At 56.6% G+C, this 14861-nt stretch overlaps 1 protein-coding gene across 2 annotated transcripts in view; it reads right to left on the bottom strand.

Annotated features, from left to right (window-relative positions):
- The window catches only part of MXI1 (MAX interactor 1, dimerization protein), a 56962-nt gene extending 43392 nt beyond the window's left edge, over window positions 1-13570 (bottom strand). Inside the window, exons 1-2 of one of the 2 annotated variants that reach the window (XM_075423717.1) lie at window positions 13396-13570; window positions 2444-2576 (exon numbers count right to left, since the gene is read on the bottom strand). In XM_075423717.1, coding sequence (XP_075279832.1) covers window positions 2444-2576; window positions 13396-13570 — 308 coding nt within the window. Of the gene's footprint in view, window positions 1-2443; window positions 2577-3121; window positions 3598-13395 lie in introns of those variants that run through there. The other variant, XM_075423718.1, reaches the window with a different exon arrangement.
- Window positions 13571-14861: the final 1291 nt, after the last annotated feature.

The raw sequence follows: 14861 nt of genomic DNA, 5'->3' as shown, positions 1-14861 counted from the left end.
TTTCTGGGTGTTTGTGCCATGACAGCACAGAGCCTGTTGCGAAGAAACAGCTGTCGTGTCTGGGCTGCAAAGGCCAAAGGCAAATACCTGGATTCAAACTATGACTTAAAAGAGCATCTAGGCTCTGTAAATACCCTGCACGACATAATCATGGATTCTTTGGTTCAATAAAGACCAGCAACAACGCACACCTGTCAATTTGTAAAAGTGTATAAATAAAGGAAAAAAAAAAAGAAAACAACTGTGCTTTGCCAAGGTTGCTTGAGAGCCATTTTCACAGGAGGCTTTTAAATGACAAGATCTGCACGAGATCTAAATGCATAATTTCTCTACACTAATTAAACATTTTGAGACAAAAACAATCTAAGAAAATCTCGTGTCCATACATGAAATGTAAGTTTTGCCCCTCATCAGTGGCTTGATAATTAATACAGATTCCATTCAAACTCCACTAAACAGAACTTACTGAATTGACCCTTTGATTTTAACAGGAAGGGATGATACAGAGCCTTCCTTAAACAAGGCTGAGGCTATACTCAGCGTCACACAAAACACACTGCAGTGAATTCGGAGGCACCCTGAACTTCACAGTTGTCACTTCCCGGCACTGCAGCCATCTGGAAGGCCTGCCATCTCCTACAGCAAGTGCAAGCTACTACGGCTTGTGCTAAAAGAAACTTCCATTTCCAACTGTGCATGTAAGGTCTGAGCGCCCCAGAAGACCCACTTCGGTCTCTGCCCGAGGTGGACCTGACACTAGTCGCCCCTTGAGGCCGAAACCAGCGCAGGAGGCGACACACTGGGTAGCACTCTCACTCGAAAGATCCAATTTGGCCTCAGTATTCCTTGTATAATGAAGGTTTGAAATACGACTAGAAAGTATGTTTTTGGCTTCTCTGTTGTCTTTCCCCCCACATCAGCATATTCAGCCTGTCACGTCAAACGGCCCGGCGGGCTGGTCCCACCACAGAAGGGTGCCCCACAAGAGCTGTGCCTGGGGGCTCTGTGCTGGCAGGGCACGCCGAGCACCCAGGCCCCAGGGACAGGGAATGCTCTGCATCCCTCTGCAGCCTACAGGCTGCTGGATTCGGCGCTATGGAGCTCCTGAGGGGGATGTGCTCCCAGCCCTCCTCTGGAGAAGGGCAGGTTGCCATGACAAAGGCCCTTGAGAGAAAGAGGTGTGGGATGGAAAAATAGTATGAGAGAAACCTAGAGGGGAAAAATACAGATCTCAGTTCAGCATTTGCCATCATTTCCCAACACAAAGTCACTGAGATCTGGGACTTTGGTTCATGGGAAACACTAAAGGGCTACAACCACCCTGAAATCATGAGAGACTGGATGAAGGAGGGAAGCAAATACAAACTTGCAGCATGGAAAGAGCTCAGGATATGCTGATCCTGATGAAGAAAACTTCCCCACAGCAAGGTGTCCTAACGTCACTTCAAACAACCTTTATTATCAAATGCTGCCGAAGCAGAATCACTGCAAGCAAAGGCACCTTTCCCCTAGGCCTTTACAGCTCCTTCCCAATGGCCTTAAGAAAGCTTTAATCACCTGAGCCACCTGCCACCATTTTATGGATTGCACAGGCCTTGCTGCAGTAAATGCAAGCTTGCAATTGCCTTTTCAAAATCATACTTTATCTTTCTAAAGTTTCTCTATCCCAGAAGGTCTCAGCAAGGTCTGAACAATTCTACAGAAGGGAGCAAAAGAAAACAAAAAGAACAGGAATGAGAGGGGAGAGGTAGATCCTACCACAACACCAAATGATAGGCTTAATCCCGTTGTCTCTTCTAGATTTAAGAAACCAAGAAATATGGCATTGTATAACATGAGACGTGTCAAAAACATGGAGCTATACAATTACTAAGAAATAGAAAACTGGGAAATCCCACTGGCCTGAAAGGCAGAGTGAAAGACAGCTTCGCTCTCCTGAACTGAATTTTTAACATGTTGTACATAGCAGCCAGCCACCTCCCTCTCTCCCATTTGTTGTAGGGGATCCATTTCAAAACATCATCTCCTTGCTCCAAATCACGCCTGTCATTACAATCCCAAAGCACTCAGGCTGCACGCACGCTATCCCTTAAAAGCAGTGACTTCTGGGTTGGAAAGACATCAGCTGTACATAATGGGAATAGCTGCTGCCTACCTCCTCCCCGAACGCTGCAAACAGATCTCCCTGCTCCCCTTCCCTCTGCAGCATCTGAGCCCTGGCACAGAGTCAGCTGGCAGGGGCACTTCAGACACAGCTCCCCAGTGTCCCCTCTGCTCTCCGTGCTACGGATCCAGGAGGGACCCTGTGCTTGCGTGTCCCAGCTCCAAATCCCCCCGCGCTCAGACTATTCCCATTTTCCCCACAGGGTAAGTTTCTCTCCTCTGCCTCCAGCCTTCCTCTCTGGTGTCAGCCTCCCGGCCAGCCCTGCACCCCACACCATACCTGTTGGCAATACTCGCATTGCTGCCGCTGCCGCTGTGTCTCCTCGCCCGGCTCAGCCTCCGCGTGGGCTTTGGGTCTTGTAGTCCAGGACTTGGAACCGAGGGGAAGGTCGAGGCATAGCCATGTTCACACTCTGCGTGAGAAGCAACAGGCAGGGCGTAAAAAAAAGAGTCATTAAAAACAAGAAAGAAGTGCTCAGCAGGCAGGCCTCACCGCTAACCCGCCAGCCCGGCTGAACCACCGCGGCTCACAAGAGGGAAGTGACTGATGCTGCGTTCCGAGGGAAGCGGGCTGGGAGGTGGGGAAAAGGGAGGAAGGGGAGTGCAAAGGCTCTGCCAGCCTTGGAGGAAGGACGACGACCGCTCAAACACCTGAAAACACCAAAGGAAAGCGTGACAGCCTGGAACGCGCCTCGCCTCTCCGCTCCTGCCCGAGCCGCCGGCAACCGGGCACGTTTTGCCGTGCCACCGGGGCCTCGGCAACCCCAGAGCCGCCCCTGCCACCTTGCCTGCCCCAGAACCACGGACGCCAGGGGCTGGAAGGGACCTCCGCGGGTCACCCAGTCCGACCCCCTCTCCTCCTACCAGACACCGCACCCTCCTCGGCCACCGCCTCCGGAGGGCCGCCCGCCTGCCCCTCGCCGGACCCCTCGCCCAGGGCCGGCACCCCCGCCGTTACCTCTCTCCCTCCGCTCCAGGTACTCGGCCGCCTCCAGCAGCCGCTGGATGTTGATCATCCGGACCCGCTCCATGGCCCCCGGGCCGGCCCCCGGGGCGCCCCGCAGCCCCGGGCCGCCCTCCGCCCCCACGCTCCCAGCTCCCCCGCTGGCAACGGGGGCGGCGGCGGGGGGGGGTCGCGGGGGATCGCCGTCTCTGCCCGCTCCCCGGGCCTCCTCACACCGGGGGGGGGGGGGCGGCTCTCCCCGGGGGTGGGCGCACGGAGGCGGCCAGGGAACACGCGAGGAAACGGCGGGGGAAGGACCGGGACCGGGATCCTCCCCACGGGGGAGGCAGCGAGGCGAGAGCCGCTCCTGGCCCGCACCCGTCGCTACCGCCGGAGCGCGGCACCCGCCGCAAGCCCCGCTCCGGCCCGGCCTCCCCGGCACTTCGGGCCCTGCCGGGACTCGGCCCCTCAGCCCCGCGCCTGGACCGGCACCACCGGCCGCCCCGCCCCGCCCCGCGCCACTTTGTTTACCTCTGCCCCGCGCCGACGGGGGGGGGGGGGGGGGGGAGGTGCCGCGCGCCGCCGCGGGGCTGCCTGGGAAATGCAGTTCTGCCGCCGCCGCCGCGCGCTGCGGGACGCCGCCGGCCCCGCGCCGCCGCCGGCCCCGCGCCACCGCCGGGCCCCGCGCCTGGGGGACCAGGGCCTGCCCGCCGGGGCCCCGGGGTGACGGCTCCCTGCCCGCTGGGGCCCCGGGGTGATGGCAGCCAGGCCCTGAGGTGGCGGCTCCCTGCCCACCCGGGCCCTGAGGTGATGGCAGCCAGGCCCTGAGGTGACAGCTCCCTGCCCGCCAGGGCCCTGCGGTCATGGCGGCCAGGCCCCGAGGTGATGGCTCCCTGCCCGCCGGGGCCCCGAGGACGGCTCCCTGCCCACCCAGCCCCTGAGGTGACAGCTCCCTGCCCACTCGGGCCCCGAGGTGGTGGTGGTTTGCCCTGTCCCCGCTCCCGGCTCGCAGACCCCGGTGCGCCAGCAGCACCAACCCAGCAGCGCTCGCAGCCCCGACACCCAGCTGTAAATGGTGGGGCGGCAGGCGGGCACGGCTTTCCCCCGGGCCGCCGGCACCGCTGGCTGGGGCAGCCGCCACCATGCCACAGCAGCCTGCAGGCCGGAGCTCCGCGCTCCGCCTCATGCTAGGGGCGTGACGGACATGGCCTAGGAGGCAGGAGGGACCTACAGCCACTTCATCCCTCTCCTTGCAAACAGCAGGGCTTGCCGCACGTAGAAGGGCCAAGACTGTGGCAAGAATAAAGCAAAGAGAGAGTACAAAAGAAAAAGCTGCGGCCACAGGGTGGGAGCTTTCCACATCTCGCCGGTGGAGATGTAACCAAAGACAAGGTGCCAGGCTCTGGGAAGGCACACCTGGAGTAACTGGTCCAGTGTTTCTGATGGGAGCCTGAGGTGCAAAACTCATTGTTTAACATGAACGCGGCCTTTGGAGATCGTAGAAAAACATGTCACAGAGAGCAATTTCACCATGTAGCGTTTCATGTATTTGAAGCAGCAGGTAAACAAGTAACAACGGCAGCCATCTCAACATCTCAATACTGTCACGCCCACACCTCGCAGTTCGATCCACTCATCTCAGCGCCTTGACAGTGTATTCATGTGCTGATTCTCATACAGGCACAACCCCTTATGATCACCTCCGTGACTGAATTTTGCCAACTACTTTAACATTTGCTGGAACCGAGCTTAAAACACGGCTAGCATTTAATTGTATGATATCAGTGTCTAAAATATTTGATCTACGCTCATAAAGGGAACAATCGGAGAATATCCAAAACCAGAATCAGAACATCCAGAGTAAAAATCTGAATCTCAAACTGACACTGACTTGGAAACCCTCCAAGGACTGTTTTGTAGTTCTAACCAGGGTTGTGTTTCTGGGGTCTGAACCTTTCGGCTGTGACTGGTTACATTCGCAAGCATCACTCCATCAGAGCGGGAGCTGGAAAACTACCTTTAAAAACAACAGAAAAGCTGAGACTCTTGTTAATAGCTTGTGTCTGGTAGCAAGAGCTTTAAGCTGAGCACAAAGTATCAGCAGACTCGTGACGAAGTTGCAGGAGCTGGCAGCACTCAAGAAGGCCTGAAAAAAGTGGATTCAGGGTAGCTAACTTTTCTTTAAACACATTTCGCTGACTCACCATTTCTGAGGTTTCCTCAGAAAACTGCAGGCTTGCAGCTGATGGAGGTAAAAATAATACCGCTATTGAGTTCTTACACAGCCCTTTTCATCTCTGAATCTCAAAGGGCTGATTTGGTTTGTTTCTCTTAAGATGGGATAGCTGAAGAAGAAAGGAAGCCGGGACACCTTTGGGGACACACCTCCCTCACTCTGCACCGCGGAGAAGCGAGCCCCAGACCTGCTCAGGCCGGACGGCCTCCGTTCGCGGACCTACGCTGAGGCAGACCACAGCACTTGTAAAGACTGGCTTTCGTCTGGGGGAGAACTCAGGGGAGGAAGTATTCCTCTCTCTCCTCACCTCTTTTTTCTACACTGGAAACTGCCAACAGAGCAGATTGTTAGAGGCACGTGGAAAGTTTCAAATCTGAGCAGTCTCAGGGACTGCTTATGTGACCTTGGATGACTCTCAAAGGGAAAAGGACACAGGTGCACACACCTCTCTGCAACAGCGGGGTTAACGCAAGAGCATTTCTGGGCTCTGACTGCGCTCCCTCTAACCTGCTTCCCAAACTGGGGAGCCATTTGCCTCTCAGGATTAGCAACACTAAACACTAAAAAAACCACAACCCCCCCCACAAATCCCATGATGAAGCCCCAAAATCACTTCAAGACAGGTTCTTGTCAGCATCCGCTGCCACTAGCTTTTCCGATGGCACATTCGGAGATCTGTGGTGCCACTCCAGGATTAAATAGGGAAAGCCACGGCTGGAAAATGAAGGGGTAGTTTAGGAGCCTATCAAAGTGTCAGCCTCCTGCAGCCAAAGTTCAAGGTAGAAAATAAGAGAGTATGAAGTAAGAGAGTAACAGCAGGATCATTTCTGCATGAAATGATGTAGGATCAGCTCTTCCATTTACACATCAGCTCAGCTTCCAAGTCTTTGTTTCCGAAGTGAACAATATACAGTTAGAAAAAAAATAAATCTGTGTGGAACAAAGACAGATTTGAGAATAAACTGTGGGACATCTTCCCAAAGCAGGAGCCCTGAAGAGGCAGGCAAGCCAACCACGGAGCCACGGCAGATCTGCCAAATCTTTACGTTGCCGCCCCAAGTGCTCTTGTGGGCAGGTCAGCCTGCAAAACGCCAGAGTCGTGTGTGACAGAAACAAAAGTGGGTGGAAAGTGAATGGCACCGAGAGGCCCGATGCTATTCAACTGCTGACCAAAAACCCCCCTAAAGTCACATTTTAAATGTGGTTGAGCAATCCACAGGCAACGCTGGGGAGGGGCTAAGGGAAGAGTGTTTTAGGGCAGAATGAGATCATTTAATTTAGTGGCTCCGAATGATCTGTAAGTACAGTTTTCTGATTATAAGTGCTGGCTGCTTGGCATCCCTTCTGGCAGCTGTGATTCACTTTCATTGTGTGTTCTGCTGCTTCACCCTTTAGAAAGGGGCTTTTTACATTTTATTAAATGGCACTTCGGCAGCCCTCCATTTCCAGCCTTAATAATGGATTTGTTAATCTCCCTGATAGCCTTTCCCTCCTCCTTAGCAACAATTTAAATATCCAAGAAGAAATCTGCAGTGCAGAAATCAATTAATATTTACATCTGAAATGCTGCTGTACTATTTTAATCAGGTAGAGCAGATGTGGTCTGGTTTTTACCAACATCACCATCACTTGCATTAAACTAGCATCTTCCATCAGGGAAATCTTCTAAGAGCTTTCCAGAAAGTTATGCTTTAAGCTTCTCAAACCTGCAATGACTTTAGCTCTTTGCTTTCCACTTTGCAGGAAGGGAAACTGAGGTGTAAGCAGCATAATCGCTCGCATGAAGACACACCCTAAGCTAGAGGTGGAACAGGAACACAGCTCATGAATCCAGATGCCCAACCCTCTGCTTTGAACACGAGGCTTAGAAATAGCACAGTGCTTTGCAACGTGGAAGTTATTTTCAATAAGAGAAATCCCTCTGGCTAAACTGCCTAGTCTTCCATCCCTTCTTTGTTTTTTCTAAACTCCTCCTAGACCCAACTCTTTGCAGCCTCCTGGGAGGAACACAAAGATGGCAACAGCTGCAAGAGCTTCTTTTGCCCACCTTCACACAAACCCTGCAAATTCTTAACATTGCTCTCAAAGCCTTGAATCCTAGCACTCCTGCAACCGAGGCATGAACAGAGATCTCCGGAAGGAACCATTCTCTGCAGCTCCCAAAGCAGTGAACAGATTCACTGAGTCCCCAAATTTCTGGGGACAGCGAATCCATAAAAGTCCTGTTTTTCTAGCCAGCGGAAAATCATCTCTGGTGTACCTGAATATCCCACCTGTCAGCCCACGCTGTAACAACCAGGTCTCTATCCTTGTACTCATGACTGTAACAGCTCAGCATCGGAGGACCTGCAGCGGCGGGCTGGAGAACATTCCAAAAGTCCCACCTACTCAACACCCTTCCAACGCCTGCAGTACCTTTGGGTAGGGACCTACACTGCCTACAGGACGCGGCCTCATTTCTCATATGGGAGCCTCATTCTTTCGCAAGGCATCAGATAATCCCTTTCAGCACTCCCACTGGTGCCTGGAACCCATCCACTGCTGAGGACAGGCATTTCTCAGAGCCACACCACCTGGATATCCGAGAGTTTGAACAGGAATCGAGCGCATGCCGTACACCTCACTCTGATTCAAAGATCAAGCTCTGCCAATCAATAAGGTAAAAGCCACAGGTCTGCTGGCTCTGCGGGCTACTTGCTCCTTTCCTCTGGGAGACGTGTTGCTCTGTTTTCAGACCCGTGCTGTGCCCCAGTTTATTCTGAGTCAGTGACTGACTCTGTGACTTTGGTTAAGTCATTTGACTTCATCCAGCTGCAAAATTAAGTAAGAGGATCTCCCATAAGAAAAAAACACGTCATATACAGGATGGGGTCCTTCAGCTAAATCATAAGAAGGTAGGATTCTTCAGCCAAGGGCAGGTGCTTCTCTGCCAGCCCTTAGGATGCTCTGCTGACAAGGGATGTGATCGGTTCTCAGCAGTGCTTCTGGCACAGACCCACGATTTTACCTCTGCCCTGTCATTTCCCCTGCTGTGGCCGCCTTCTGAATTTTATGCTGAGGTCCAAACAGCGTGAGTCAAAATAACCCAACCTGGAAGTGGCTAACATGTGAATCACTGTGGCCAGGTCACGAACCAGGAGGAATGAAAGGGGTTTATTATGAGCTGGATGAAATATATATAAACAAAGGAGCCCTGTACTGCTCCATACATCGCATCACGCTACGATCCAAGACCATCTATACCAACCTCGAGCCACGTGCTCAGCTCTCATTGATTCAATGGGAGATCTGCACACACACTGAAGGCGGTCTTGTCTCCTTCCGCCCTCCACTAATTGTAGGTTTCTGATACATCTTTACTCTGGCTTGTCAAAAAAAGACCCCAAACAGCGCATAAACAATGGAAGGAGCCACGTGATGAAGATACTGTTGACTCACCCTCAAGGTTCAGTTTTCCTCTCCTTCAGACAGGATTATTCAGGAGCAGAGGACAAATCTAAGGTCACCTGTTTGTTATTCCTGGTCACAAGGTCAATAAACATAGCCAGCACTTCAAAGTGAGACTGTGGAGATCTAGCTATCTTCTGCGAGGGGCCCACATCCGCTGTCCCATGCACGCCCACCTCTACTAGACTTGTGAATAAGGACACCGCTGTTACAGTGGCTTGCGTGCCTTCAGGCTTTTAGAAGAGGATATGGCAACATACATCTGTATCTGCAGTGAGATCAGTACGTATTACATACCGTGTCGATTACAGGTAAGTCATCATATCCGAAGAATTCATCACGTGTTTATCTGACTCCCACTGGCAAAAGCGTGAGTCCACAAGCACAAAGGGGATGCTTGGCACGTACTAAACCTAAGCTGAGTTCACTTCAGGTTCCTCTGACGACATCTTCCAAACTCCAGCATTTCAGCTGCTACAGATTTCCAGCCACGCTTATTTACGAAGCGGCATTTGCAGAGGTTACAGATACACCAACAGAGCTGCCCTCAGTGCAACTTTCATTTCTGAAAACAGCCGCTGTAATTTCTTTTCATCTGATGTTTCTATCCCTTGGATACCGAGCTTAAATTTCTAGAAACAGGTCATTTGGAAACCCGTACATGTCCGCTAGCAAGGTGCGTTGGGATTGGGTTTCGTGGCCTCGCCACGAGAAGTGCAGTAAGCAGGCAGGCAGCACTGTTACGCCTTTCCAGAGACTCAACTGGAAAAATAATTCACTTCTATCGCAGTAGCTAAAATACTCCAGTTTACCCAAGCAGTCTGATAACAGGGCTCCAGCTCCCCTAGTACCACCTCCCTTCTACTCCCCTGCTCTATTACTACCTGTAATACAGATAATTTCTATTTTGATTTTTTTTAAAGGCGAGCGAATACTACACGGGTGGTCTCGCTGCTGGTGCTGAAAGGGCTCTCCCAAAGCACGGCCTCCCCCTGCCCCAGTCCTACTCTGCTCCGCGGCGCTCAGCGCTGCGGCTCGGTTTCCACACACCCAGCCCCTCTGCTATTCTTCACCACCACGACGGGATGTGGGATCTGTAAATGTAAAAAAATCACCTCCTTATTTCTCCCCAGGCACGAGGCAGGTAGAAAACTGCTGCCGTAACTGAAAGTCCTGCACCACCATCCACCTCGCACTGCTGGCCTGCAGGCAGAGCTGGGAAGCTGGGGTGTTTGGGGGGCTGAGAGGGCCTGGTACCTGCCCCCCTCCACACCAGAAGGCGTGAGGTGCACACTCTGGGACATCCGAGAAGAGTCTGGGTCCGCCAGAGACAGGGTTGCCTCCACCTTTTGGGGTGGGGGGGTTCCCTCTACCAAACAGCACCCACCCCTGCCTGGGACAGTGTTTAACAAAGGTGAATAACCTGGTGCAGCCACCAAAGGCTTGGAAGAAAAAACGTGAACACTGAGCATGGTTTATCAGAAACTGCATAAAATGAGTAACAAAACCACTTGAGCCCACCCAGCCTTTACAGCCCTTCCTTCAATTCCTGCCTTTGGCTCCAGGAGCCCTTCAGCTTCCACAGAGCTGTGACGCCGACCCCAGCCAGCATCGCGGGGCTTCACCCAGCCCCAGCCCCGGCCCCCGTCCTGGCCAGGAGCTGACAAACACCCACCCGTCACCTCTGTTTTTTTAAGACTGCTTCCTTGGGGCAGGGCGCTGTCACTCCCCACACGTACAGCACCTCGCACAACAGGGCCGTGACTCAGCCGCCTTCCTGACAGGGTGACACCGAAACAGCTCGTTACAGCCCTGCGTGACACCGCGGTCAAATGACCCAGGCATCCTGCAGGAAGCAGGCAAGCACCGAGTCTGCCCGCGACGCGGTTTGGCCGCAGTCCCCATCACCAAACTCCTTCGAGCTGGTCTCCTCTGCCGTTGCTAATTGCCAGGTGGGAGCCTGTAACGAGGAGCGACCAGCCATTAGCTGTTCGAAAAACGTGTAGACGTGGCACTTCAGGACATGGTTTAGCAGGCAGGGTGGTGTTGGGTTGACGGCTGGACTTGATGACCGTAGAGGTCTTTTCCAACCTTAATGATTCTATGGTTGTACGATTACTGACTCAGCCAGCCCGGGGTGCGCTCAGCAATCGCTCCTGCGCTGGCAGACGGAGGGACACACGCAGTGTCCTCTCGCTGCGATAACCCCAGCTCTGCACACAAGTCCCTTCCCAGTAAGACCGCGTACCTATGTTAGGACACGAGCCCCCCGCCTCTGCAGCTACTCCTCAGCTCAGACAGGGCCGTAACGCCCAGAGATTGTTTTCCAACCCCGGCAGCATTTCTCTTTGTTTGGGAGCAAGACGTAAAAGCTGCCTGGTTCACAATGGTCACGTTCTGAACAGCACGTCCAATAGCTGAGCCCTCGGTTAAATGGGACTTTTCAACCTAAATCGTCCCGACCGCAAATTAAAATATTGAAAGGTTTTGCAGAATTGCCTAATAAAAGCGAGGGTTTTCAGTGCTATGACCATGCTGATCGCTGGGGAAAGCTTCAGTGAAAACAAGCGCTCAGGAATGGGGCTGTTTGGATGCAAACACCTCTCTTCAACATTTAGCCGTAAAACCCCGCACGCTGCCGTCCTGCTCATTTTCCAGTTCCACGTGAGGAACCGCATAAAACGATGCATTTTTAAGCGGAGCGTACAGACCAGACACCACCCACCTCGATGGCGAGAAAAATTCAAAATTCTACCCTCCCGCCGAAACAGAACACGACTCTGACAGCTCCCCTGCAAGACCAGAGCACTCTCAAATGAGGAACCGAAGCGAAACAAGCGGTCCCACGCTCGGCTTCCAGCACAGCGCTGCCGCTGCTCTCACGCGCGGACCCGGTTTTTGCCGGGCTCCCGGCTCAGCTCCTCGGCCGCACGGCTTCACGGAGTCGTCACGGAACAGCAATTAGCACGGGAGGGGAAAAAAACCCAACCCCAACATTAATTCAACTCTCGAAAACCAGAAAAGCAGCGTGGATTTGTCGCGGGCGAGCGGGGGACAAGGGCTCTCTCTCTCCCGGCGGTGGGACCCCCCTCCCGCGAAGGCTGCGCAGAACAAGGGCACGCTGCCGCGCCGTCACCGCGCGGGACCTGCGGCGGCCATAGCGGGGGAGCGGCACGGAGCCGATGTGCGGCCAGGGGCCTGCCAGCCCCTTCGCGAAGTTGGGCGAAGAAGAAAACGCAGCACGCGTGCTGGGGGGGGAGGGAAAAAAAAAAGGGGGGGGGGGGGGGAAGAGAAAACCGAGGAGGAAAAATAACAGAGGAAAAGAGAGAAATAAAATTAAAAAATAGAAAAGAAATTAAAATAGAAAAAAAGAAACAAAATTAAAAAATAGAAAATAAAATCAAATAAAGACTAGAAGAAAGAATAACAGAGAAAAAATAAAATAAAAAATAAAAAATGAAATACATAAAAATAAAGAGTAGATGAAAGAATAACAGAAAAAAGAAAATAAAAAATAGAAAATAAAACAAATTAAAATAAAGACTAGAAGAAATAATAACAGAGAAACAAAGAAACAAGATAAAAAATAGAAAAAAAAAATCCCAAAATAAAGACTAGAAGAAAGAATAACAGAGAAAAAAATTAAATAAAAAAAAGGCAAACAAAACAAACCGGACCGCAGACCAGAAGACAGGACAGCAGGGAAACCCGAGGAACGCGCGGGCGGGGCGCGGGGCTGCGGACGGGGCTGGCCGTGACACCCCCGGGACCAGCGGCACCCGGACCCCCGGGCTCGCTCGCCCACCCCCCCCCCGCCGCTCCGCTCCGCGCTCGGCAACGCGTGACGTCACACGGGAGACCCCGGCGCCGCTCACTGGCGGAGAGGGCCTGGCGGCCCCGCCCCGCGGAAGGCTGCCGCCAATGAGCGCGGCGCGCTGCCTCCATGTGCGAACCATGTGGCCGCGGGGGGCGGGGCTTCGCAGCGCCGCGGGTGTCCGCTCCGCGCGTGGGGCTCCGCGGCCGCGTAGCGCCACGGGGGGGGGGGGGGGCACGGCGGCCCCTTTGTTCCCAGCGCGTTTGTCCGCTGCGCCCCCCCCCCTCCCCCCGGGACGCCGCTCCGCGGAGGAACGGCACCGGCTGCGCGCCCCCTCCGCGCCCGCGGAGCCGGAGGCCGGCTGCGCCGCTGCCGCCGCCCCGCATCGGGCGCTCGCCCTGCCCGGCCCGGCCCGGCCCGGCCCTCCCCGCCGGCTACCTGGCGAGCGCTGCCGCTTGCCTACGTGACGCTGCCCATGCCCCGGCGGGGAGCGGGACGTGTCGCCGCTCACCCCCCCCCGCTCCGGCTCCGCGCGGGGCCTGCCGCCCCCGGCCCCTCTCCGCGCACCCCCCCGCTCCGTCCCTCTCCGCTCTCCCACCCAAACTTTCCCCCGTCGAGGAGGGGGGGGTGCTCCCACCCGTGCCCCCACCGCGGGGGGGGGGCTGTGCAAGCCGGCTCCGGCGCCCTTTGTCACCGCGCCCCCGGTCCCCGCAGCCGCCCGAAAGTTTGCGTGATTGTTCCGTTCCCCCCCACCGCGGTCAGGCTCCCGCGCCGCCCCGGCCCCGCACTCACTCTTATTCTCCTTCTCGACCCGCTCCAGGTAGCGGGCGGCCTCCAGCAGCACCTGCACGTTGTACAGGAAGGTGTCCATGCCCGCCGCCGGGCCCCTGTTGCAGATGTCCCCGAGGGGGCACCGGGCCACCCCCGCACCCCGCGGATCTCTCCGCGGCCGCCCGCGCTTCCCCATGCCCCGCCGCCCCCCGCGCGGCACTGCGTGCGCGTCCGCCCGTCCCTCCGCCCGTCCGTCCGTCCGTCCGCCCGCCCCGCGGTCCTAGCGCCGCCGCCCGCCCCGCCGCTGCGCTCTGCCGCGCCGGCCCGCCCCGGCCGCGCCTGCGGAGTGCGGGCGGCTGCGCGGCTCCCGGCGCGCCGGGTGCCGGGGGGGGGGGAGGGCACAGCGGAGAGGGGGCGACCCGCACCCCCCCGCAGCGGCAAACGGACCCCCGGAACCGGGCGGTGGCGGTGGTGGCACCGTGACCCCCGGGGGCGGCGCCGCGACCCCCGCCATGGCAGCGTCCTGACCCCTGCCAGCCCGTGTCACCCCCGTCACCCTCTGCCACCCCGTGTCACCCCCTGACACCCCCAACACCCTCTGCCATCCCGTGCCACCCCCTGTCACCCCCTGCCACCCCCTGCAATCCCCTGCCACCCCATGTCACCCCCTGGCACTCCCTTCATGCTCCCACAAGCCGCCTGTGATCTGGGTCCGGGAGGTCTGTGGGGGCAGCAGGAGGGGATCCCCTGGCCCCGGGCTGGCAGCAGGTGCCCTCCCACACCCCCCGGCTCCGCTCCCGCCCGCGGCGGCAACGCCCGAGCCACGGTGCTGCTCCGACGGGGCCAAACCCCGCTCCGGCCCGGCCGGTCGGGTTGGTCTGGGACTGCTGGGGAGCCCTGCGGGAGCGGCCGGGGTGAAGCGTCGTCCCAGAGGTGTGCTGGGGCGTGGGGACCCTGAGAGGGGCTGGGGCGTGGGGACCCCAGCGGTGTGCTGGGGCGCGGGGACCCCACAGATGGGCTGGGGTGTGGGGACCCCAGAGAAGGGATGGGGCGCGGGGGCTTGCTGATGCCCGGCTGCCGCAGGGCTCCGCGGGCCTCGCCGGGCTCACCGGCATTGCAGGGGCCGGCGCTGGCTGGAGGTGAGGAGAGCGGTCACAGCGGCGTTCAAAGGACGCCATGTCAGTAGGCGTTAATTGGTACCCGGAGCCCGCAGCGTCACGGGGACCTGAATCGCCCCAGAGGGGACGATGCCCCAGACGGCTCGCATGCAGTCAGGCCCCTCCGGCTCCCGCTCGCGGGGGGCCGGCAGGCTGCTGTTGGGGAGCACGGCTGCAGGAGCGTGTCCGTCACGCGCCCTTCCCAGGGCACGCGCCAGCGCCGGGCCGGCTCGGCACCGAAGATGGCGTGGCTCGTCTCGTCACCGCGCCTGGCAGCGTGCCCCGGCTGCCACCCGAAGTGGGCTGGTGGATGGAGACGGGAAATCCCTG

The sequence above is a fragment of the Opisthocomus hoazin genome, chromosome 6 (assembly GCF_030867145.1).
Source record: "Opisthocomus hoazin isolate bOpiHoa1 chromosome 6, bOpiHoa1.hap1, whole genome shotgun sequence".
In the NCBI taxonomy this organism is placed as follows: Eukaryota; Metazoa; Chordata; class Aves; order Opisthocomiformes; family Opisthocomidae; genus Opisthocomus; species Opisthocomus hoazin.
This window is presented reverse-complemented; position numbering and strand designations above follow the sequence as displayed.